Raw genomic sequence first — 26,689 nt, forward strand, 5'->3', positions numbered from 1 at the left:
CACTGCCGAAGTCTCCCTCCGTGGAAGTTTCGAAACCGAGCAGCCTGCAGAGAACGAGGAGACCGGCAGGAGAACAGGAAGGCTGTATAGGACCCAGAGTCTTCCCTCTCCTTAGGTGAGTATCTGTTTTTTATTTTAAAAATCGCTTCAGACTTGCTTTAAACTCTATGTTCTTCTTAGATGACTATTCTTAATTGTGTGGCACTATAATTTACCATACAACACATCTGAAGGAATTTTATTTGTAATAGATTAAGAACTTGATTTTTTATGTGTTGCAGCTTCTCTAGAGACTGAATGCAAAGAGAGAGAAGAAAAATGTAACAAGATTAAAGCAGTTGCTGTTAAAGCAAAGCGAGAACTGGATGCAAATAAAAAAGAGGTATAGCTCTTACATCAGTGCTTGCTGGAGTTATTTTGGAGTTGAATGTAAATGTTTTCAAAACACAATGGAATGCGAACGTTTGGGCAATCTTGTTAATTGTCATGATTTTCCTGTATAAATCATTGGTTGTTACGATATAAAAAATGTCAGTTAAATATATCATATAGGAGACACACACAGTGATATTTGAGAAGTGAAATGAAGTTTATTGAATTTGCAGAAAGTGTGCAATAATTGTTTAAATAAAATTAGGCAGGTTCATAAATTTGGGCACCACAAAAACATAATTGAAATCAATATTATGTAGAGCCTCCTTTCGCAGAATTTAAAGCCTTTAAACGCTTCCTGTAGGTTCCAATGAGAGTTTGGGTGAAGGTATTTGGGACCATTCCACTTAACAAAACATCTGTAGTTCATTCAGGTTTGATCGCTTCCGAGCATGTACAGCTCTCTTTAACTCACACCACAGATTTTCAAACTGAGTCTGGGGACTGAGATGGGGTTTCCAGAATGTTGTACTTGTTCCTCTGCATGAATGCCTTAGTGGATTTTGAGCAGTGTTTAGGGTCGTTGTCTTGTTGAAAGATCCATCCCCGAAAGCTTCAGCTTTGTCACTGATTCCTGGACATTGGTCTGCAGAATCTGCTGATACTGAGTAGAATCCATGCGTCCCTCAACTTAGACAAGATTCCCAGTCCCTGCACTGGCCACACAGCCCCACAGCATGATGGAACCACCACCATATTTGACTGTAGGTAGCAGGTGTTTTTCTTGGAATGCTGTGTTCTTTTTCCTCCATTCTTAACGCTTCTTGTTATGCCCAAATAACTTCATTTTAGTTTCATCAGTCCACAGCACCTTATTCCAAAATGAAGCTGGCTTGTCCAAATGTGCTTTAGCATATGTCAAGCTGCTCTGTTTGTGCTGTGGGCGGAGAAAAGGCTTCCTCTGCATTCAGCATTGCCTTGTGTAAAGTGCTCCAAATGGTTAAACGATGCAGTGACTCCATCTGCAGCAAGATGATGTTGTAGGTCTTTGGTGCTGGTCTGTGGGTTGACTCTGACTGTTCTCACAATTCGTCGCTTCTGTCTATCCGAGATTTTTCTTGGTCTGCCACTACAAGCCTTAACTTGAACTGAGCCTGTGGTCTTCCATTTCCCCCCATGTTGCTACTCTTCAGAGAAAATTAAAAAGAGGAGGGAAACTTACAATTGACCCCCTTAAATACGCTTTATCATAATTGGATTCACTTGTGTATGTAGGTCAGGGATCACTGAGCTTACCAAGCCAATTTGAGTTCCAATAATTACGGTAGTTCTAAAGGTTTTGGAATCCATAAAATGACAAATTTATGCACCTGCCTAATTTTATTTAAACAATTATTGCGCACCTTCCGTAAGTCCAATAAACTTCATTTCACTTCTCAAATATCACTGTGTGTGTGTCTCCTATATGATATATTTAACTGACTTTTTTTTATTGTAACAACCAACGGTTTATACAGGAAAATCATGCCGATTAACAAGGTTGCCCAAACTTTCGCATCCCGCTGTATATGGTGGTGGTGGGGGGGGGGGGGGGGTTAGGGCACTTCACTTTAGGCCATCATATGCTATGATACACTCTGTAAAAGCTACTATTCGCAGCTGTCTTGGCCAAGGATCTAGCGTTTACAGTATAGTGCTGCATTATCTTGGCTGAGCGCATTTTTCTCCTCCCTACCATGCCCACCGAAAGCTGCTCCATCATGCAACACACCATCACGTTGCAAGGACAGGGATTACTTTCACTTTAACAGTTTTATGTGCACATAGACTTGTGGTTCTGATTAATTGCAAAAAATATGAATCTAGTTGATAAATGTATCCTGGTAATGGTGCGAAAATCCCTAGAGTGGACCTACACCCTTTTATATTATTCAGTTGCCCCATGTAGAGAAGACAGAATGATGTAAACAGAGGTGCACTAAAAAAAACACGGTAACGCTCCTTTAAAACAGGGTTAAACTGTGTGAATAAAAATTGGCAACAACTGCTGAGTGTTTATTCTTATACCTTAGGAATGTTTGCAGTGCATTTGGTCCATTACTAGGTGTTTTCAAGGTAATTCCAACAAATTCTTTAAAAAACCCAGAGTAAATTACAGACACAGCTGACTAGATGACGCTAGTTTATATGTACTCTGGATGATTGTTCTGCCAGCGGGACTGCTTACTCCATTTCTATCTCCTGAATCACTCAAGGAACATGTGTAATACAGTGTCCATGTCAAGTTAAGCCATTGTCATTTTGGGCTTTCTATAATTTACCAGTATTGTTTTCTTACTAGGTCCAGTCAATAAAAAAAGAGTTCGAACGGGTGAGAGCTGAAAAGGACCAGCTACAATCTTCGATGAAGGATCTTGTTCAGGGGGCAGAAAATTATCAGGTATAATAGTTTTTGTATTTTGTAACTAAGAAATTAAATGATATTCATAAGAAGAATAACATTTATTTTGAATATTTGTAATTTTGTTTCAAAGTTTCTCCCAAAGAAACTGAGCACTGTCTCATTTTACTCTGTAAAAAATGTGCCTGGTAATATAAAAACATATGCCGATACAGTGAGTGATAATAAGCATTAGCAGTTGTCCATTATCCATTTTTTTTTTTATATATACTTTTTTTAAATATCTGACTTCTAAATATTCATTTTCTTTTCTACAACTCTGGTACACTTTAAGTTCTTCATATAGATCATAAAATAACAGGTTGATATTGGTCTTCAAGAAACCCAGTTGCCTCTAATCTATGGAAAGTATTTTTCATGGATGCAAGCAGTTATATTCCTTGCTTAAAGTACCCCCAAACTGGTACACACTTGTAAGAGGAGTGGGCATGATCAGTGGTGAAAGAGGCATTCTTAGGGATGGACTGGGTGGGTAAAAATAACTGCCACTTCCTCCCCACCCATATATTTCGCATGGTAGTGCATGGACCCCTGGGGGCATTGGATGGTGCTGTGACATATGTCAAAGCACTGCATACTAAACCTAATTAACAAAATGTAAACCCTATTATCAGTTCAGGTATACTTTTCAAACCAACACTGTACAAATAACAGTTGCAAACTGGACAGACCTTTTAAGGGAACCAACAGTCATTCTCACATCACTGAGGAAGTGGTGTTTACAGAGTACTGTCTTACTCCTACGTTGAGTACTGTTGGTCCCCTGTAAGTGCCAAAATCAATTCTGGGCATGACCCAGTTGTACTTGGTGAATAAAAACTCACACCTCCACTTCCTCTTGCAAAATTGAGAAGTCATAGACTTCCACCATGGACTTAAAAGCTTATAGGCCACAGGAAAAGAAAACGTGCGTGATGAGGAAAGCTCATTAATACTTATCATGTCTCTACATTTTTACGTAACTAGACAATTTTTTGTCACATTGTCACTTTAAAGGTTTTCTAAGCCTGATAAATGAGCATTTGTGTTTCTATATAATTTCTCCCTTCGCTGTTGGGCATATTGACCTGTCCATGTGACACTCCCCCCTTGAACAGAAACAATGTGTCCTGGAAAAAAAATAGTGCAAAAAGAGCTTTGATTCTGGTAATGAAATATACAGATTGGTTGTTTCATTCAAACAAAATATCATGTATGGGTATCTTTCTTTTTTTTTTTTTTTAGTAGAATTTACCATAAAGCAACACCATAATTGTAGGTCAAACATACTTGTTAGGACACAAAAATACATATTTCTCTCTCACAAATGGGCCAAAAGAAAAAAACAACCCCCCCCCCCCCCCCCCCTTCTGTCATTTCTGCTATCAAATATTGTTGACACGTTCAGGTTCTTTTGTATTCAGAGCCTCATTCTGAATTCTTTTGGTCAGAACCTGCATGCTAACAGCGGCAGGTGTCTGTTAGCTCACCCTTGTGGCCGCTGCACTCGAAGTTGCATTTCATATCACTCCAATACTACCTCCTTCTGGCTTCTGAAGGATGTATCTGAGAACTAGAGTGCAGCAGCCAGAGGCGGCATCAAGGGTGAGTTGACACCCACTGCTAATTTCTGCATGCAGGTCCTGATCAGAAGAATTCAGAAAGGGGTTTCAAATTTGAAGAACTTGAACTCATCAAGATTACTACCGAACAACTCTATCGTAACAACCTGTGTCTTAAAAAATTTGGAGATGCCTAAACCACTTAATTGTCCTGTAGTTGTGGCATATTATAACAGCCGGTGTATTTGAAATGGTTCATGAAATTGATTTTTTTTTCTTTGCTCGAAAAAGCAATTCTATCTCTTTTCCTTGTTCGTGTCCATCCTATCTTGGTTGAATAAATGCACCAGTTGCACCTTTACCAGAAAACAGTTGGGACACTCGAGTAAAGATGACGTTTTTGTTTTTTTCTTTGAAACAATGCCTATGAGGTGACCGCTGTCTTTCCCTGCTGTGTGATGAGTGTGGATGGGTCAGTAAGTCCTTGTTAAAGACGTTTAAAAGAATTCAGTTTGACCCTGCAAACCTTTTTAAATTTGACTCAGTGCTCTGGTTTAGGAAGTCTTAATATGGGGGAACTTCCACACGCAATGAAAGAGGTCATCATTGTTGAGGTGATAGTTTGGAAACATTTTTGGCAAATAGTGTGGTGGGGGTTGGTATATTTTGTTAAAGGCATATTTTGCTCTATGAATAAATTAAAAGTGGAACTCCTGCCATGTTCCCCACCAGAGCCTTCTGAACCACCTTCATACCTTCTGGTATGTTAGTCCCCAGGTCTTTAAAATATCTAAACCAAGGCTTCAAATTAACAACTGCCCTGCCTGCTAAGTTAATATTTTATAGACTGAATTGAATTTGGGACAAGGTTACTTTGCTGCAGGTGGTTGTGGCGAGGGCAGGGGGCTAAAATTCAATGTTTGTGTATCTTCATCTTAGTTGGATCAGGCCTGCTCTTCTGACTACCAAAGCACCATATATTTTATTTTTTTTTGTGTGTGTTAACCACTTGCCGACCGCCTACTTCATATTGGTGGCGGCAAAGTGGCAGCCCCAGGACCACGTAACGCAGAATGGTGTCAGGTCCTGGGGCACCGTTTTGCCGGGGGTCGCGCGCTGGGATGCGCGCGCATCCACCGGCAATAGGCTCCGCCCACCCGCGGCGTAAACCCGCCGACCAATCGGAAGCGCCGGCGGGTTGTTAACCCGACGATCGCCGGATAGGAAGCGTATAGTACGCTTTGTAATGTTTACAAAGTGTATTATACAGGCTGCCTCCTGCCCTGGTGGTCCCAGTGTCCGCGGGATCACCAGGGCAGACTGAAGCCACCCTAGTCTGCACCCAAACACACTGATCTGCCCCCCCCCCCCCACCGATTGCCCACCCCCAGACCACTGTTTGCACACAATCACCCCCCTAATCACCCATCAATCACTCCCTGTCACTATCTGTCAACGCTATTTTTTTTTTTAGTCCCTAAACTGCCCCCTGGGGACTCCTGATCACCCCCCCACCCCTCAGATTCTCCCTAGACCCCCCCCCCCCTGTGTACTGTATGCATCTATCCCCTCTGATCACCTGTCAATCACCTGTCAATCACCCATCAATCACCCCGTCACTGCCACCCATCAATCAGCCCCTAACCTGCCCCTTGCGGGCAATCTGATCACCCACCCACACCATTAGATCGCCTGCGGACCCGACGTCAGATCACCTCCCAAGTGCACTGTTTACATCTGTTCTCTCCTCTAAACTCCCACTAATTACCCATCAATCTCCCCCTATCACCACCTGTCACTGGTACCCATCAGATTAGACCCTAATCTGCCCCTTGCGGGCACCCAATCACCCGCCCACACGCTCAGATTTCCCTCAGACCCCCCCTTATCAATTCGCCACTGCATTATTTACATCTGTTCTTCCCTGTAATAACCCACTGATCACCTGTCAATCACCTATCAATCACCCCCTGTCACTGCCACCCATCAATCACCCCCTGTCACTGCCACCCATCAATCAGCCCCTAACCTGCCCCTTGCGGGCAATCTGATCACCCACCCACACCATTAGATCGCCTGCAGACCCGACGTCAGATCACCTCCCAAGTGCACTGTTTACATCTGTTCTCTCCTCTAAACACCCACTAATTACCCATCAATCACCCCCTGTCACCACCTGTCACTACTACCCATCAGATTAGACCCCTATCTGCCCCTAGGGCACCCAATCACCCGCCCACACCCTCACAACGCCCTCAGACCCCAGCCCTGATCACCTCGCCAGTGCATTGCTTGCATCTATTCCCCCCACTAATCACACCTTGAGACACCCATCAATCACCTCATCTCACCACCTGTCACCCCCTAACACACCTACCCATCAAATCAGGCCCTAATTTGCCCCGTGTGGGCTCCTGATTACTCGGCCAAACCCTTAGTTTCCCCTCAGACCCCCTTTCGATCACCTCCCCAGTGCATTGATTGCATCTATTTTCCCCTCTAACCACCCCCTGAGACACCCATCAATCACCTCCTGTCACCCCCCTAGCACTCCTATCCATCAGATCAGGCCCAATACAACCTGTCATCTAAAAGGCCACCCTGCTTATGACCGGTTCCACAAAATTCGCCCCCTCATAGGCCACCTGTCATCAAAATTTGCAGATGCTTATACGCCTGAACAGTCATTTTGAGATATTTGGTTTCCAGACTACTCACGGTTTTGGGCCCGTAAAATGCTAGGGCGGTATAGGAACCCCACAAGTGACCCCATTTTAGAAATAAGACACCCCAAGGTATTCTGTTAGGTGTATGACTAGTTCATAGAAGATTTTATTTTTTGTCAAAAGTTAGCGGAAATTGATTTTTATTGTTTTATTCACAAAGTGTCATTTTTCACTAACTTGTGACAAAAAATAAAATCTTCTATGAACTCGCCATACACCTAACGGAATTCCTTGAGGTGTCTTCTTTCTAAAATGTGGTCACTTGTGGGGTTCCTATACTGCCCTGGCATTTTAGGGGCCCTAAACCGTGAGGAGTAGTCTAGAAAACAAATGCCTCAAAATGACCTGTGAATAGGACCTTGGGCCCCTTAGCGCACCTAGGCTGCAAAAAAGTGTCACATGTCGTATCGCCGTACTCAGGAGAAGTAGTATAATGTGTTTTGGGGTGTATTTTTACACATACTCATGCTGGGTGGGGGAAATATCTCTGTAAATGACATTTACAGAGATCTTTCTCCCACTCAGCATGGGTATGTGTAAAAATACACCCCAAAACACATTATACTACTTCTTCTGAGTACGGCGATACCACATGTGTGGCACTTTTTTGCACCCTAACTGCGCTAAGGGGCCCAAAGTCCAATGAGTACCTTTAGGATTTCACAGGTCATTGTGCGACATTTGGTTTCAAGACTACTCCTCACGGTTTAGGGCCCCTAAAATGTCAGGGCAGTATAGGAACTCCACAAATGACCCCATTTTAGAAAGAAGACACCCCAAGGTATTCCGTTAGGAGTATGGTGAGTTCATAGAAGATTCATGAGGTGCTAAAATTCCAGGATAGTATAAATACCCCCAAATGACCCCATTTTGGAAAGAAGACATCCCAAAGTATTCACTGAGAGGCATGGTGAGTTCATAGAAGATTTTATTTTTTGTCACAAGTTAGCGGAAAATGACACTTTGTGAAAAAAACAATTAAAATCAATTTCCGCTTTCTTGTGACAAAAAATAAAATCTTCTATGAACCCACCATACTCCTAACGGAATACCTTGGGGTGTCTTCTTTCTAAAATGGGGTCATTTGTGGGGTTCCTATACTGTCCTGGCATTTTAGGGGCCCTAAACCGTGAGGAGTAGTCTTGAAACCAAATGTCGCAAAATGACCTGTGAAATCCTAAAGGTACTCATTGGACTTTGGGCCCCTTAGCGCAGTTATGGTGCAAAAAAGTGCCACACATGTGGTATTGCCGTACTCAGGAGAAGTAGTATAATGTGTTTTGGGGTGTATTTTTACACATACCCATGCTGAGTGGGAGAAATATCTCTGGAAATGGACAATTGTGTGTAATAAAAATCAAAAAATTGTCATTTACAGAGATATTTCTCCCACCCAGCATGGGTATGTGTAAAAATACACCCCAAACCACATTATACTACTTCTCCTGAGTACGGCAATACCACATGTGTGGCACTTTTTTGCAGCCTAACTGCGCTAAGGGGCCCTAAGTCCAATGAGCACCTTTAGGCTTTACAGGGGTGCTTACAATTTAGCACCCCCCAAAATGCCAGGACAGTAAACACACCCCACAAATGACCCCATTTTGGAAAGTAGACACTTCAAGGTATTCAGAGAGGAGCATAGTGAGTCTGTGGCAGATTTCATTTTTTTCCCCTTTTTTTTCCCCTTTTTTTTGTCACAAAGTGTCATTTTCCGCTAACTTGTGACAAAAAATAAAATCTTCTATGAACTCACCATGCCTCTTAGTGAATACTTTGGGATGTCTTCTTTCCAAAATGGGGTCATTTGGGGGGTATTTATACTATCCTGCAATTCTAGCCCCTCATGAAACATGACAGATGCTCAGAAAAGTCGGAGATGCTTCAAAATGGGAAAATTCACTTTTGGCACCATAGTTTGTAAACGCTATAACTTTTACCCAAACCAATAAATATACACTGAATGGTTTTTTTTAATCAAAGACATGTAGCAGAATAACTTTCGCGCTCAAATGTATAGGAAATTTTACTTTATTTGAAAAATGTCAGCACAGAAAGTAAAAAAAGTCATTTTTTGACAAAATTCATGTCTTTTTTTTGATGAATATAATAAAAAGTAAAACTCGCAGCAGCAATCAAATAGCACCAAAAGAAAGCTGTATTAGTGACAAGAAAAGGAGGTAAAATTAATTTAGGTGGTAGGTTGTATGACTGAGCAATAAACCGTTAAAGCTGCAGTGGTCTGAATGGAAAAAAAGGCTCTGGTCCTTAAGGGGTTTTATGACTGCAGTCCTTAAGTGGTTAATTTTGGGTTGCAGAATCTTTTGGTGGAGTACGATAAACAAGCAGAGTTGTTGGAAAAGGCGAAGGAGCAGGCTAATGCGACAGAACACAAGCTGGAAGAACTCTCACGACAATTACGTGCTGCTGTTATGGAGGTATGTTCACGTTTTGGTTTTATAAAAGCTGTACTGTGTTTTAGTTGTTATTACTTAACTACTTCCTCCCCACAGTTTATTTTCTCATAAAAACCAGAGCAATTTTTCACATTTCATGTTCCTCCCAGTAATTCGTCAATAACCCTAATGATCTACATCTTTTTTTTTTTTTCAACTGGTAAAATATGCCTTCAGACGTCTCTGTGTCCTGTGCATGAGGGGGTGCATGTCTTCTGAGGACTCCCAAAGGTGTGGAATTTCAACAGGGGACATCAGTGGAAAGTCCTCTGGTCCGGGGCATACTGGGTAGGCGTATTTGGGTTCTGTGGCTGCAGAATGCTCCTGGCCATGGGAGCAAGACAGGGAGTGTGCACAGCCCGCCTGCGCTGACTGGACAACTTACCAGGGCCAGTGGCGGAGACTGCACGCAGCAGAGGATGGTGGTGTGGGAGCAATCAGGTCTGAGGGGGTTGGAGGAAGCCCCATGTACCGTATTTTCCGTCGTATAAGACGCACTTTTTCTCCCCCAAAAATGGGGAGAAAAAGTCCCTGCGTCTTATACGGCGAAGGCAGGGAATCCCAGACTAACGAACGCCCGCCGTAATGAACCGCCGACCCGCCGGTACACATCGGGGATTCCCTGCCTTGATCCTGTGTATGCTGAGCTGTCCCCCAGGGATGCCTGCCGGTATGTTACTTCATGTATACTGCGCTGCCCCCTCCCCGCGTGTAGGCTGCGCTGCCCCGTATGTCCACGTTTCCCTGCCCCCCTCCCATAAGGATAAAGTATCGGCAGTAGCCCCGTCAATGTATTCGGCGCTGCCCCCTCCCCGCGTGAATGCTGCGCTGCCCCCCCTGTAAAAGGATAAAGTATCGGCAGAAGCGGCTCACCTCCTTCAAAGTTCCCGCAGTGACAGCTGACCTCGTGTGTCCTGCGTGGCTCCCCGTAGTGAAAGTTTCTGCTGATGACGCGAACAGCAGAAACTTTCACTACGGGGAGCCACGCAGGACACACGAGGTCAGCTGTCACTGCGGGAACTTTGAAGGAGGTGAGCCGCTTCTGCCGATACTTTATCCTTTTACAGGGGGGGCAGTGCAGCATTCACGCGGGGAGGGGGCAGCGCCGAATACATTGCTGGGGCTACTGCCGATACTTTATCCTTATGGGAGGGGGGCAGGGAAACATGTGGGCATACGGGGCAGCGCAGCATTTACGTGGGCGTGGGTTGGGCAGTGCAGTATACATGGAGGGGACAGCAGTATACATGGAGGGGACAGTAGCATACATGGAGGAAGCTGCACAGCATACATGGAGCGGGCAGCAGAGCATTACATGGAGGGGGCAGCACAGCATTACATGGAGGGGGCAGCACTGCATACATGGAGGGGGCAGCACAGCATACATGGAGGGGGCAGCACCGCATACATGGAGGGGGCAGCACAGCATACATGGAGGGGGCAGCACAGCATACATGGAGGGGGCAGCACAGCATACATGGAGGGGGCAGCACCGCATACATGGAGGGGGCAGCACCGCATACATGGAGGGGGCAGCACAGCATACATGGAGGGGGCAGCACAGCATACATGGAGGGGGCAGCACCGCATACATGGAGGGGGCAGCACAGCATACATGGAGGGGCAAGAGGAACATGTGGGGCAGCGCAGCATACACAGGGGAGTGATAGACACTGGGGGTGACACAATAGGATCAGATAGGGGACACAGTCATTGGGTGAGAACCTCTATAAGACGCTCCTGGAATGTGGACAGACCAGGTTAAGTTTATATTTTTTTCCCTGGTTTTTGCCCTCTAAACCTGGGTGCGTCTTATATTCCGGAGCGTCTTATACGGCGCGAAATACGGTATGTATCAGGTTTACTGTAAAGCATTACTGAAGCCACTCTAAAAGAAAAAAAAGTTAGATACTCAGCCTATAGAGGGGGAAGGCTGTAGATCTCTTAAGCCTCATCTACACGGGTAGATGAGGCTGCAATCCGGCGGCCCGATTCTTCCGCGTCCCCGCCCGCCGCGCGTGCGCCGCTTTCGATTCCCCGCTCGTCCCTGCTTATCTTCCGCTCGATTCCCTGCCATTGTCCCCTCGCGGGGAGCAAGCAGGGGATCGGCGGTGTGGAGATCCATCCTGTCGGATCTTATCAATCGAGCCGCATCAGCGGCTCGATTGATAAGGAATATCGCGGCCGCACTACGCGTGTAGATGCGGCTTTAGAGCCTTCCTGGTCCTCTCTCAGTGCCCTCAGTCCACTGATGTCCCCTGTTGAAATTCTGCAAATAAGGGCTTATATCCCTGGTGGGCTGGTGCACACCAGAGCGGTTCTCGAGCGTTTTTTAAAACGCTTGCAGGGGGAAAACCGCTTGGCTAATGAAAGTGAATGGGATGGTGCACATCAGAGCGGTTCGTTTTTTCCACAAACGCAAACTCGGGGACTGCAGCATTTTTTACATTTCTGAGGCGTTTCTGCCTCAATGTTAAAGTATAGGAAAGTGGAAAACCGTTCTGAAAAGCGCTAGATCAGAGCGGTTTTCCAGGCGTTTGTTACAGTAGCTGTTCAGTAACAGCTTTACTGTAACAATATTTGAAATCTGCTACACAAAAACGCTCCAAAAACGCTAGGCATGTTTAGAAAAAACTCTCTCCACATGCATAGAATCGCTCTGAAATCTGCTTCAAAAGCCTCTAGCGTTTTGCAGATCTGCTAGAAGCTTTTGGTGTGCACTGGCCGGTCTCAGGTTCATCAAGGTAATAAAGTACATTTTAAAAACCCCTTATGCTGGGGATACACGGTATCTTTTCCCCCTTATCAATCGAGCCGCTGATGGCTCGATTGATAATTTACGACAGGTCCGATGACCTCACTCAATCCCCCGCGGGCGGACAATAGCGGGGAGTGGCGCGGAAGATAAGGAAGCACCCGTGGGGACGAGCGGGAATCGATCTGGATGGCGGCGGGGACGCGGCGGGAGTCGATCTCTGCCGGGTCGTACCCTGTATCCCTAGCATAAGTAGCATATGTAGTCTGTCTTGAAAAGATTTCAGCAAACATTTAATGAATTCCCTTGCTGCAGTATCTGTTTTTAGAACAGGGAGTTGAATTGGCTGTCTTTGCACATGAGCTGTGAATAGTGTCTCATTGAAATTAAACTCTGACTACAGAAGCATATGGCTGTGCAAAAATAAAAATAGGAAACTGTTTCATCCATCCAAACAGTGGACTGTTGCTGAAGCATGAAAATGTACTCTCTATCTATCTATCTATCTATCTATCTATCTATCTATCTATCTATCTATCTATCTATCTATATATATATATATATATATATATATTCTATAAAAAGTCTTAGTTAATTATGTATTTTTTTTCTACCTTGCTTTCTTTATTTAGCTTAGTCTAAAAATAAAAGTTTTTTTTTTGTTTGTTTGTTTGTTTTTTGCTTTGTTTTTTAACTTGAAAATTTTAAATATCACACATGAAAATGTATTTTAAGGTGTTGTGTAACAACTTTATAGTAAAGATAGGCTACAGTGAATACTCAATCATCAGTCACCAAGTCTGGGGACTTAACTTTTGCAATGTTATAAACTATTTTCTGCTACAGTTAATGTACCCTTGAAGAGATTTTAAAAATAAAAACTAGATATAGGCCTCAATAGTGGGTAACCTCTGGATAGTCCAGAGGCTTCCCATATCGTCTTACACTCCACCGTTCCAGCGAAGGGTCTTTATCTTCAACTGGAGTGTGTCAAATAAACCTTTTCTGGCTTGGAGCTTCTGGTTGCGGTTGAGTGCCTCCTGACTGAGCATGTGCAAGTTAGGACCACATATACACAGGAGAACAAAGCCTCTCATGCACAGATGAAAAAAGCCATGCAGAGGCAGCTTCATTTTACTAGGTATGCATGGACCTAACGCACGCAAGCCCAGTCAGTATGCGTGCGGCCAGAAGGAGCTTATTCGATCCTCTTCAGTAAAATAGGTTTAGGAGGAAGCCATACCAGAATGGTGGTCTTATGGGAAGTCTGTGGATTATTCAGGGACTTCCCACTACCAAGTTAAAGATCTTATTTTTATTTTTAAAATTGCTTTCACGCTAAAATGATCCATTTATTCATAAGGTTTCATATATAAAATGTGCTAAACGCAAATTTAAAAACACATCTGCTGAAATATACAATCCCTTAAAGAACAAGCGACACCCATGCTAACCTAGTAATAAAAAACACATATATAAGTAGATAAATACTACTTCTACTTACAAAACAGATGTATTGTGCTATCCACGTAATGATTCCTGTGAATTTTAGAAAGGAAAAGCAGAAAATCCTATTGCAGGCAGTGGCCATTTTGCCAAGCTAATGTGACATCATATCCTTCCTGACTCTTGTTTTTCCCCCTCCCTTCTCTTGCTCATTGTGTATTCATTAGCTGCCCTCCTCCCAGAGTCTTTTTTTATTTACACATCCAATCACTGAGTCACCTCAGCCTTGCTTATAAACACAAGTGATCAGCTAGGCAGGGAAATAAATGGAAGAGGAGGAATATATTATAGATAAAAAGAACTCCCAGCATTCAACTTTTTGGCACTGTTTGGCACTAGGGCCAGTGCTCCTAAAGTATGTGATAACTCCAAACCATAACAGCAGAAAAAGTTTTGAATGCAGGATTAGCATCTTTATCACTTAATATACTCGGATCAGTTGCTGTTGAAATTAGATTTTTATGGTGACAATACCGCTTTAAAGAATTTGTGTTTAAGTAAAGTCAAGTAAAGTTACTAAGTGGACAAAACTCCCAGCTCAGTTTTGCTGAATTTGGAGTTCAACTAAATACGTTTTCTAAATATTTTACTGGAAATTGAAAACAGAAACCAGCTTTACAATTGTGATGTAGAACTGTGTTTCTTTTCGCATCCTGTTTCCATTCTGTAGTCGTAAAATGTATATAATGGACAGTTTCAACACACAGCTGTTTATAGGCAATGATGAGGAAGTTTGTCAACTCTCCTTTTCCAGGAATTATAGCTGCCCCATTCCTTCACAAACACGCCAAACTCCAATCTGTGCATACCATTTTTTGGTTCACTACTGTACTTCACATGAAATCATAAATCACATTTTTAATGATTACATATCTTTATTTAACTGCTTTAGGGAACATGAGATGCCCAAACAAAATAAAAGTTTTATAGATACCTGTGGCTTCCTACAGCCTCCTTCAGGCGTATCGGTCACTCTCCGTCTTCCTCCGTCTCCTGGTTTTCCGCAATTCGGCCTGGTAATTTGGCCAGTCGGCGCAGTCCGGCTGCACGCACTCCCCGAGCGCTCTGTGCCTGCGTGACAGGGTGGGTGCATCCAGACTGCGCATGTGCAGTACGCGTCTACTGTATAAAACTTATTCTGGGCCATCTTAGATTCACTTTAAGGCCCGTACACACGCTCAATCAATCTCGCACAAAGGGGATCTGGACATTGTAAGGCCGTGGCTTTGCAGACACGTCACTTTCTTGCATGCGGGCAGAATGTTCTGTGCAGTAGGGAGGAGTTATGTCATGTGACAGCCGAGGCAAGTGGGGAGAGCACTGCTCTTAGTTGTCACTCAGCTGAAGTTATCTGCCTGGACAAATCACTGACTGAGAAGTCAAGAGGGGTCGTTGGCTCCCATACACATGGTGGATTCTCTACAGAGGCGGTCATTATTGGCTGCCTCAGCCGAGTTTCATCTGGCGTGTGTGTAGGGAACTTTAGTGCTAAAAACACACTCAGTTGGTTTCACAGAAAACATGCAAAGGTGTGTCTTTTTTATCTAAAATCTATGACTAGGTAACCTCCTAGTTGAGTACACATTTTCTAGCCTCTGGTTAGTGCTGGTGCTAGTTTGGCACTTAGCTCTTTGCTTTAAAACATTTCTGATTTAAATTTAAAGTTGAACTTTAAGCAAACTTTCAATCTTAAGTGAAATGCAGTTTTTGTTCTGAAAAAATTACTCATTTCAGCAATCTGTTCTGCTCCATGATTTAGATGGTCCTGGACTACAGAGCTGGAGAGCGCGAGCAGCTACCTGACCTCATTTTCCTCCATAAAGCCCAAGAATAAACTAAGTGGCTAACTGTGGCAGTCATGTGTCCATTGTGGGGGTAGATGATGAAGAGGGTGGTACACAGCTGTTTTACAAACACTAAATGTTTATTACCCAAAGTGAATATCCACAGTCCATAGTCATAGTAGGGTGAAACTTGCAGGAGTTGCATGGCATTGTTGATATTCATTAGTGAGCAACACTGACCTGTGTAGTTATGCTATTGAAGTTACTGCAGTCAGGAACTTCTTGCTTCTCATCCTTTCACCGGTCTTCATAGACAGATAAGAGGCGAGAAGCATGTCTGTACAGTGATCATTCCTAAACTTTCTCCAAAAGCAATCACTAAAAGTGGTCTTGAGCAACCATTATTGAACATCTTTGCTTCTTAATGGGTTAGTTTTGCTGAGCTGGGGACTATAGGAGACAGATATAGATGCTTATACTAATACTAGTTATTTGTTAAAATGCATGTAAAAATGTTTCATGTGTAACCTGATTCTTATTAGTAACTTGTTTTTAAAAAGAGATAAGAATGAATAGGTTTCCTGTTGCTGCCTACATAGAGGTCAACTATCAATAACAAAGTATTCTAGAACCACTGTTACATTTGCATAGGATTCATGCATTGCACATGAGACAACGTGGGCAATACACGAGACCTGCAAAAGAGCAGAAAATTTCACTGTATAGGAAAGAACTGAAATATCCAAACCAGGAATAAGTGAAAAAATAAGAGTTTAATAAACTAATGCAAACACAAGGCTTATAATCAGCAATGTGCATTAACCTCATGCACAGCAGTAAAACAGAAAGCAATAATGAACAGTGTACTTGCAGACAAGTGTATTCAGTAACATACTCAACCATTTTGGGGTACATACAGGGATCATTCTGCAAAGGGTTCGTTATGCAGTGAAAGAAAGGTAGCTTTTGAATATACTTTTATAACATGAAGGGAATAGATATGGTGTGCACACCAACCACAGAACCTGAATAATATATACAAGATATATACAACAATACGCAGGACATAAGGAATATGTAATTTGGTAGTCAAAAACAGGCAGAGTTCACAAACCAGGAGATCATACAAATAAGTAGTCGCTTAGGCAAAGAATCGTCAAATAGCAAGCAAAAGGTCATACAAGGGTTGCAACAGATCACAGGGATACAGGACAACCAGGAACAGGTACTGAAATCAGGAACAGGGAACTCAGGCTAGGATAGCCAGGACATGGGAACAATGAGCTAGCAACTGGGTGGGTGTTCAGGCTTGGCTAAATACTAATGCTGGAAGGTCAGGTGACTGTTTAGATCTCCTGCCATCAATAGTCTGTAGAAACATACAGTTCCTGAAGGAGTGAGCCCTCTGCTGGTGGGCAGAGAGAAGTTCAAGATACAAGATCCCTGAGGAGAACAAGGACATCTACTGGTGAAATGAAGGAAGTTCATGCAGACAGTTCATAATGTCACCAGCAGATGCGGATTGTGACAACCACAATGTGCAAATAACTTCTAAGTATTTAAGAGCTGTGTAAACATTTTCCCACATTTCATTTTAAAAATCAGATCCAAAAGCTCTGCTTTACTTTGTATCATATTTAGATACATTGGAATGATCTATTAGCAAAGGTGAGTTTCATGTTAAATGTAACATCACAGCCAGTGCCTGTCTCTGCATCACTCAGCAAATTACATTTTATTTTACCCTCAAGTGAAAGATGTTTAGCATTGAGTGTGCTTTGGTGTCATGTTTCATACAAAATAAGCAGGAAATGTTTTCTTAGTAAATAAGAAGTAAATAACTTTCCTTCTGTTTAGCATGGCACATGTTTCAGTGCTTTCTCCTCAGCAGTCCCTGAGAACCTCATCTTATCTGAACAGTTCATACAGAGATATATGTACACATCTCTGAAATAACAGAGAACCAGCTACTACAGTAAACTGAAGTGTTCTGTCTTTTGCAGGTATAACTAGCTAAAGTAACCCACCAACAGACGTAGGGAGAGGGATATTGCAACCCTCCCTATGCAAGTGAGCTTATCCACTGCTCTGTCTCTGTCAGTGAAAGAAACACAGCTTGTGAATATACTTTTATGATATGAAGGGAGTAGATAAGCTGGGGAGGAAATACTTAGGGAGACAAAGCTATTCCCATCTCCGTTTAAAAAAAATGTATCAATAGTTGTGCTTTAATGCACTTCTAATGTATTTCAGCAAGAGAAAATGAATTCTGTTAATGAAGACTTGGTGACACGCGTGGAAACATTTCAGACCAACAGCAAGTTACTTGAAGCGCAGATTTTGGATCTACAAAAAACGAAAGCTGCACTAGAGAAAGACTTAGAAGCAGAAAAATTAATAAAAGAGCACAAAATAAAGGTAAGTGTGAATGCAGATTTCTTTGGTGATAGAAAGACTTGTGTGTTCACAGCTTGCTTAAAGCGGACCTAAACTCATACACAAGAGACAAGTAAAACGCAAACAAATACACTCTGTGTGTACTTAAGCTACCCATACACTGTCGATTTCTCGTCGATATACAGCAGATTTGATCACTGTGGTGTGTTGACTGATCGATTTCCATCTGAAAAGGATTGAATCAGTCGGTCTATCCCGGTGGAAAATTTTGCTTGATCACGGGTCAGGAGCGCGTGGTTAGCGGCGATCGATTCTGCAACAACCGACGCATCATAGCGGCAGAAATGTGAGAGATCTGACAGATTTTGGACTAATCCATCGCCTGAAGTGGGATCCTCTGGAATTGTTTTATTTCAAAAAGCACTTTTTGCATGGCAGTAGAACACTCAAATGCCTGGATAGTGTACTACGTAGAAGGACACTGGCTTTCCTTCACCATTATAAAAGTAATTTCTAGGGAGTGCTTTACAAAAAAAATACTGAAAATCCCCCATGAGGAGATGGACTTGTCCTAAAACTGTCAGATCTATACCAACTAATGTAAGTGACAGCGGCATAGGAAAAAACAATGTATAGTGCATTTTACCCTGGGACAAATATACAACTAATACACCTGTATTTTATAGGTTTTCATGCTGTTGCTTATCTTTTATAGTAGAGAGGAAGTTCAGGATTTAGTTCTGCTTTAAAGAGGCAGTGTGCTAGGTGATTTGAGTACATTTTGTACATTTTGCCCAACATGTTTGCAGTTCCTTCGATTGAGTCTAATTTTTCCGATCGATTTCCATTAACTGTAATAGGAAATCGATCGGAAAGCAAATCGGACATGTTGGAAATAATCGATCTGGCAGTAAATCGACCATAAAATCTCATAGTGTGTACCCAGCATTATAAAGGTAATGTTATTAGCATTCTTGTTCTGCATCAGTGACTTACTAATTTAAACCTAGGATTCGAATCACAGCCTTGGTGCGTGTACCTTTAATACTAAGCTTTCACCTTTAATACAAACGCAGCATTAGTATCCTACAGGTCTTCTTTAACTTAGATTTTAAACTCTCGCTAGTAGTGATGAGTGAAAATATATCTTATATATATCTATATCTTATATATATCTATATCATATATATATATATATATATATATATATATATATATATATATATATATATATATATATATATATATATCATTGTGTGTACGCTACAAGCTGTCTCTGCAATCAAGAATGACTGATAATAAATTCCTATTAACACTGCAATAATGTATCTGTTTTAAGGATCAAAACCACACACTAAAACAGATGGAAGATCTCCAGGCACAGCTTCAGAAAGAAAGAAACCAGGTACAGAAAATAACACAAGAGCTGGAGCTTGTCAGGAAGGTACAGTATCACACTGTCGTTTTGCGTCTTGGGTGTGTCAGACCTTTATGAGTTGCCTGGCAGTCCTGCTGATCTTGTTGGCATCAGTAGTGTCTGCATTACACACCTGAAACCAGCATACAAGTAATCCAATCAGAAACTTCTGATCTGCATGCTTGTTCAGGGTCTATGCCTAAAAGTATTATTTATTTTATTATTATTATTATTATTATTATTATTGATTTATAAGTGCCAACATATTCCGTGGCGCTGTACAAAGTAAGAAACAAACATGGAGTACATAATACAGACAATGGTGTACACCAATATACAAAATACATAGTGACAAAATTGATATAAAATACAGAATAGGTAATGACAGTGATAAACGTAACATGATGAATAAAATGTATAATGATTTCCAAGACACACAAAAGGGGAGAGAGCCCAACCCTTGCGAGCTTAGCATCTGAAGGAATAGGGGCAAACGAGGTGGGGTAGTATACAATAAACCTGTAGCGGTAGTGTGTTTTAGGATAGTGCAATTTGGTTTTAGGACAAAGGGAAGTGGCCTAAGGTAAAGCATATGCTTGTCGGAAAAAGTGCGTTTGTAGAGAGCGTTTAAAGGTAACAAAGGTTGGAGAGAGACTGGTGTGTTGTGGGAGGGCAATCCAGAGGAGGGGCGAAGTGCGTGCAAAATCTTGTATACGTGAATGTGAGGAGGTAATTCTAGAAGAAGACAACAGAAGGTCATGAGCAGATCTGAGATTGCGGTTGGGTTGGTATCTGGAAACTAGTGAGGAGATGTACGGGGGGGGGGGGGGGGAGAGATAGTGGAGAGCTTTGTAGGTTAGGGTTAAGGCTGCTTTCACAGTGGGACGTTACAGGCGCACGTTAGTGCAGCCTGTAACGCTCCCCCACGCACAGCAATGTAACTGCAATGGGCTGTTCACAGTGCCCACGTTGCGTTACATTGTAACGCTGCACGTCAATCTAAAGTGCAGCATGCTACGGTGTTAGAGCGGCTTTGCCGCGTTAGCCTGCTTGCACAGGCGCAGTGATTAGCCACATGGCTAAATAATATTCACTGCACTGTGCTGACGTCACTGGCGGGACCACGTGATGCGGAGTGTTCCGATCACGTGGTCTCCACCAGCGCATGCGTACTATAATACGCATCACGGACGCATCAAGGAGCTCTTTGCTTTAACGCGGCTCTTTGCTAACGTCCTCTGCCACCACGACCATGCGTTGCGTTAGGTGCACGTTATGCGACCTTAACGTAGCACCTAACGCAACGTCTTAGTGTGAAAGAAGCCTCAGAGTTTGAACTGGATTAGTATTAGAGAAAGATGATCAGCAGGACACCAGGCACCTGGTATGGTTTAAAAGTGCTATAACATTTCATTGTGGCTATTTGCAAGCGCTCTAATTTTTTTTTTTTTTATGATCTGTAGTACAGGACCCTGTGTTTTGTAATTGTCTAATAAACTCTTTGTATGGTCTTCTCATTTAGGATGCTCAGAAGAGCACACTGATGGATATGGAGATAGCTGATTATGAACGTTTGGTCAAAGAGCTGAACCAAAAACTCACTCATAAGAGCAGTCAGCTGGAGGACTTGGAACAGGAGATTTTCATTCAGAAGCAGAAACAGGAAACTCTGCAACAAGAAATATGTAAGTGGGCTTTGTTAAATGTTCTGGTCTGGTAACTAGTTGACAAATTCCTTTACTGTTTACATTTGAAGTCATAGCATCCTGTTATTACAAGACTCTACTATGCAGTGTACTGGGATCATTAATGGACAAAAACTGTTAAAACCATACAACTAACATGAGATAAATAGAAAATCTAAATTCTTATTGGACAAAAAAAATTCAGTTTTTTTTCCCAACCCATCTTTCTGTTATAGTGGTGGTAGATTTTTTTTTTTTTTTTTTTTTTTTTTTATAGCATAAATGTCAGACTCTTTCTCTTCTTCAGGAGTTGATCCCTCAGGTGACCATGTGGAGCTGAGTTCCATTCACACATTTCTAGCCATCAGCCCAGTGACGTATTCTTTAGTTGCTGTAGAAGGGGACAGAAGGAGCAGCAAACAACGGGCTAGTACAGGGTGGGAGGGGTAAGAAGCACAGCAATAGCATCATCCTTTTCCCTGGACAAAGTAATCTGGCTGTCTGCTGTCTCACTGATGTATCTGGGCCGCTCTGTACACCCAAGAATCTCAGCTCCGACCGGCTGCTTCAGCCAAGAAGCATCTAATTTGTACAAGGCTTTAGAAGTCAACTATAGCTTTGTTTATCATATCAATTGGAAAGTCTAGAGATATTCCAGCATCAAAGTCCACTATTGCAAGATCAGACTAAACCTAAGAGGCCAAAAAAGTTAAAACCCCCTAGTAAACCAAAGCTGGGCTTGAGAGCAGAAGAGCCCGGATAAGAGACATCTATAAAGATCCTTTAATCAGTGGTTCTATCAAAAACATTTAGCATTGTGGTCCTCACTTGTACACATGCTCAACAGCGGTCTTTTATGCAGCACAATTATCAAACAACTTTTGTTGTGAAACAAGTTTAACAACCAAAAAAAGTTGCTTGCTATTGTTCACAAAACTGATGAGACTGATAAGACGTCAATCCAACTGTTGGATTGACGTCTTATCAGAACATGTTAAGACCTCATTTACATATCTGAAACCTCTTTTTCCTGATTGCTAATGGACATCACAATTATCTATATATATATAATAGACTAAGTGCCTCAACCTTCAAACAAGAAGAAGAAGTACTTTGCATGAGAAAATTTATGCGTGATCAAACACCAAGTTTAAGGCCTCTTTTCCACGGACTGTTGAGCTGTGTGCTCAGCAAGCAGTTACCAGGCAGCAGCAAGCAGTTACCAGGCAGCAGTGAGCAGATACCAGGCAGCAGTGAGCAGTTACCAGGCAGCAGCGAGCAGTTACCGGGCAGCAGCGAGCAGTTACCGGGCAGCAACGAGCAGTTACCAGGCAGCAGCAAGCAGTTACCAGGCAGCAGTGAGCAGATACCAGGCAGCAACAAGCAGTTACCAGGCAGCAGCAAGCAGTTACCAGGCAGCAGCAAGCAGTTATCAGGCAGCAACAAGCAGTTACCAGGCAGCAGCAAGCAGTTACCAGGCAGCAGCAAGCAGTTACCAGGCAGCAGCGAGCAGATACCAGGCAGCAGTGAGCAGATACCAGGCAGCAGTGAGCAGATACCAGGCAGCAGTGAGCAGATACCAGGCAGCAGTGAGCAGATACCAGGCAGCAGTGAGCAGATACCAGGCAGCAGTGAGCAGATACCAGGCAGCAGTGAGCAGATACCAGGCAGCAGTGAGCAGATACCAGGCAGCAGTGAGCAGATACCAGGCAGCAACGAGCAGTTACCAGGCAGCAACGAGCAGTTACCAGGCAGCAACGAGCAGTTACCAGGCAGCAGTGAGCAGATACCAGGCAGCAACAAGCAGTTACCGGGCAGCAACAAGCAGTTACCAGGCAGCAACAAGCAGTTACCAGGCAGCAACAAGCAGTTACCAGGCAGCAGCGAGCAGCAAGCAGTTACCAGGCAGCAGCGAGCAGATACCAGGCAGCAGCGAGCAGTTACCAGGCAGCAGCGAGCAGTTACCAGGCAGCAGCGAGCAGTTACCAGGCAGCAGCGAGCAGTTACCAGGCAGCAGCGAGCAGTTACCAGGCAGCAGCGAGCAGTTACCAGGCAGCAGCGAGCAGTTACCAGGCAGCAGCGAGCAGTTACCAGGCAGCAGCGAGCAGTTACCAGGCAGCAGCGAGCAGTTACCAGGCAGCAGCGAGCAGTTACCAGGCAGCAGCGAGCAGTTACCAGGCAGCAGCGAGCAGTTACCAGGCAGCAGCGAGCAGTTACCAGGCAGCAGCGAGCAGTTACCAGGCAGCAGCGAGCAGTTACCAGGCAGCAGCGAGCAGTTACCAGGCAGCAGCGAGCAGTTACCAGGCAGCAGCGAGCAGTTACCAGGCAGCAGCGAGCAGTTACCAGGCAGCAGCGAGCAGTTACCAGGCAGCAGCGAGCAGTTACCAGGCAGCAGCGAGCAGTTACCAGGCAGCAGCGAGCAGTTACCAGGCAGCAGCGAGCAGTTACCAGGCAGCAGCGAGCAGTTACCAGGCAGCAGCGAGCAGTTACCAGGCAGCAGCGAGCAGTTGTGAGAGTTTGAGAGCCATTTCACTGCCTATTCACAGTCCATGGAAAAGAGGCCTTACCCTAGCAAGTCTGACATTGCAAATCTGGCCTAATTGGATATTCATGAGGCAATGCTCATGCAAATGCATGCACAAACCAATACCACAAAGCAGTCACCCTGCTACATGCTACATTAGCACTATCCGGCTTAGTGCACACCAGAGCGGTTCGGCAGCGTTTTGCGATCGACTTGCGGCTGCGGATACGCTTGGGTAATGTATTTCAATGGGCTGGTGCACACCAGAGCGGGAGGCGTTTTGCTGAAACTTATACTCCCGAGGTGAGGCATTTTTTTGGATTTCGGATGCGTTTCTGCCTCAATGTTAAGTATAGGAAAAACGCAAACCGCTCTGAAAAACGGCAGTTCAGAGCGGTTTTGCAGGCGTTTTTGTTACAGAAGCTGTTCAGTAACAGCTTTACTGTAACAATATATGAAATCTACTACACCAAAAACGCTTTACAAAACCGCAAAATGCTAGGTGAAATGCTACAGAAAAATAAGAAAAAGCGTTCCAAAATCTGCTAGCATTTTGCGGATCTGCTAGCAGTTTTTGGTGTGCTCCAGGCCTCCAGGAGCGCAACGGGGAGGATTACCAATGCCCCCTTTTTATACAACTGGGGGGACCGCAGGGTCCCAGGCTCTCTCACTGCCTGGAAACCACAGCGGCACCCCGGAGGGGGAGGCTGGGTGGCGTGGACGACCCCCCACCCCAAGTTTGACCAGCGCCGGGGAGAGCCGTCTGCACCCACCTCCCAATATTAAAAACAGGCACTTACCTTAACGTCCATTGCGTTCTGCTACATGCGCATTAATTTGGGGGCACCACATGAGAAAGGAGAGAAGCATGGATCACCCCAAGCTTTAGAGCTCAGGGCTGGCTCACATACAGCACTCCAGAGGGGGGGGGGGGGGAGGACAGGCGCACTAACTCCAGGGTTCACACCACCGAAGCAAGCCATCCACCACCTCCAAAAGATACAAACTGCTTTCCATGAGAAAATTAATGCGCATGTAGCAGAACCCAATGGACGTTAAGGTAAGTGGCTGGTTTTAATATTAGGAGGTGGGTGCGGACGGCTCTCCCCAGCGCTGGCCACGCTGGGGGGGGGGGGGCAGCTGCGCCACCCAGCCTCTCACTCCGGGGTGCCGCTGTGGTTTCCAGGCAGCGAGAGAGCACTTTGCAGTATTGGTTTTTTGACCCTGCATAGTTTGGCATGCGAAAGCAAATGCATATTTTCATGAGCATTGCCTCATGAATAGCCAATTAGGCCGGATTTGCAAAGCCAGACTTGCTAGGGTTAAACTTGATGTTTGAGCACGCATACATTTTCTCATGAAAAGCCTACTTCTTCTTGCTTCAAGGTTGAGGCACGTATTCTATTAGATAGATAGATGCGGCGTATGCTACGACGCGGGTTGGCTAGTATTCTATATAAACTTTGTCTGCTTTGTTTGCACTGTAATTACAAGACATTCTAAAATTTGTCCTTCAAATCAGCAATGTTATCAGTTAGCTTCAGGAAGTGTAAATATGCCTTCAAATTACATTAAAACAGTCTAAAGCCCCATACACATGCTCCACAGCGGTCTTTTATGCAGCACAATTGTTGAACAACGTTTGTTGTGAACCAAGTTGAAATAACTAAAAAAAGTATTTTGCTACTGTTTGTTTTAGCTGTTTCAACTTATTTCACAACAAACGTTGTTCAACAATTGTGCTGCATGAAAGACCGCTGTTGAGTGTGTGTATGGGGCTTTAGACTATTTTATATTCGGTTTTTGCTGTGTTTGATGTTTTAAAGCAAAAAAAAAAAAAAAAAAAGTTTTTTGTTTCATACCACTTTAATGTTTTGTAGAATTCCTCTTTTATGTTTTTGCTATAAAGTTCTGGGGTCCAAGCCATTTTCAACATTTTTTTTTTTTGCTTGTTTTTGTAAGTAGGAACCTGTAGACTGAAAATAATGTACTATGAATGTAGTACGTGACATTCATTATGGATCAGTATTTAAGTCGATATTTTCATTTTAAATATACTAAAATCTTTACTGGTAAGGACTCGTCCATATTCCAATAAAATGTTAAATATGACACTGCTTATGAAGAATAAAAATATGGATGTGTATAAATGGCGTACAAAGCTAATACTCAAAAAAAAAATTATATATAATTCTAAAGCCTAGACAAGGCCTCTGGTTAACATAATTCTAAAACTATGGCCCCAAAATTGCTGTGTGTGTGTGTGTGTGTGTTTGCACAATTTGCAGCTGGTGAAGAAATTGGCAGAATGGAACCGCATTGAAGGAGGGAGAGGCGAATGAGTCATGTAGCTATGTTCAGTAAGTGAAAATGATGTGGGTTGGAGTGGCCCTCTCAAGTCGGGGCACAAGGTGTGCCCAAGTCCAGGCGATCCCAGCACTCTGGGATCCAAATAAGTGTATAGACATTCTGTGTTTTTGCACTGATGCCAATAAAGTGAAAGAACATTTTTTACTGTTAGTGCCAGCCCCTCTTAGTCTATAAAACATGAGTTCATTAAGGACTGAAGTGATGTCAGCCTGTAAAATGGCAGAATGTTACAGTAATTGTGGCGGGATATAACAAGGGTGTGGACTAGAAGTTTGTTTGTTTCATGGCTGAGGAATGCTCAGATATGGGATATGTTTTTAAGGTGAACATACCAAAAGGTACCATAGTTAATGAATGAATGTTTGGTTCAAATGAGAGATTGGAGTCAGAAGCAGTGTTCTTGAGTAGCTGAAGATATGGGATATCATTGACCTTTTATTTTTGTTTCTGATAGAAAGGAGGGTTGAAAGGGTGGGAAGGTGATCATTTTTATTTTACTAATGTAAGTTTTAGGATCAAGAGGACATAAATGAATATACAGCAGAAAGGCAAACGGAAACAAGAGACAGTATAGTAGTGTGGTCTGGGGCTGAGAAATAAATGTCTCATCTGCATATAAGATGAATCCAGAAGGGGCAATAAACGAGCTGTGCTGCAGAGGCAAGCACAGCTGGCCACCTTTAGTATATTTTCCA

General features: G+C 43.3%; 1 protein-coding gene across 3 annotated transcripts in view; it reads left to right on the forward strand.

The window, feature by feature from the left end:
* The window catches only part of GCC2 (GRIP and coiled-coil domain containing 2), a 112,231-nt gene that overhangs the window by 53,443 nt on the left and 32,099 nt on the right, over positions 1-26,689 (forward strand). For 2 of the 3 annotated variants that reach the window (XM_068268282.1, XM_068268280.1), the window contains exons 8-13: positions 282-382; positions 2,714-2,812; positions 9,419-9,538; positions 17,855-18,019; positions 19,338-19,442; positions 20,938-21,100. In XM_068268282.1, the coding sequence (XP_068124383.1) occupies positions 282-382; positions 2,714-2,812; positions 9,419-9,538; positions 17,855-18,019; positions 19,338-19,442; positions 20,938-21,100 (753 nt within the window). The remainder of the gene's footprint in view (positions 1-281; positions 383-2,713; positions 2,813-9,418; positions 9,539-17,854; positions 18,020-19,337; positions 19,443-20,937; positions 21,101-26,689) is intronic. The other variant, XM_068268281.1, reaches the window with a different exon arrangement.

This window comes from Hyperolius riggenbachi, chromosome 2 (assembly GCF_040937935.1).
Source record: "Hyperolius riggenbachi isolate aHypRig1 chromosome 2, aHypRig1.pri, whole genome shotgun sequence".
Classification (NCBI taxonomy): Eukaryota; Metazoa; Chordata; class Amphibia; order Anura; family Hyperoliidae; genus Hyperolius; species Hyperolius riggenbachi.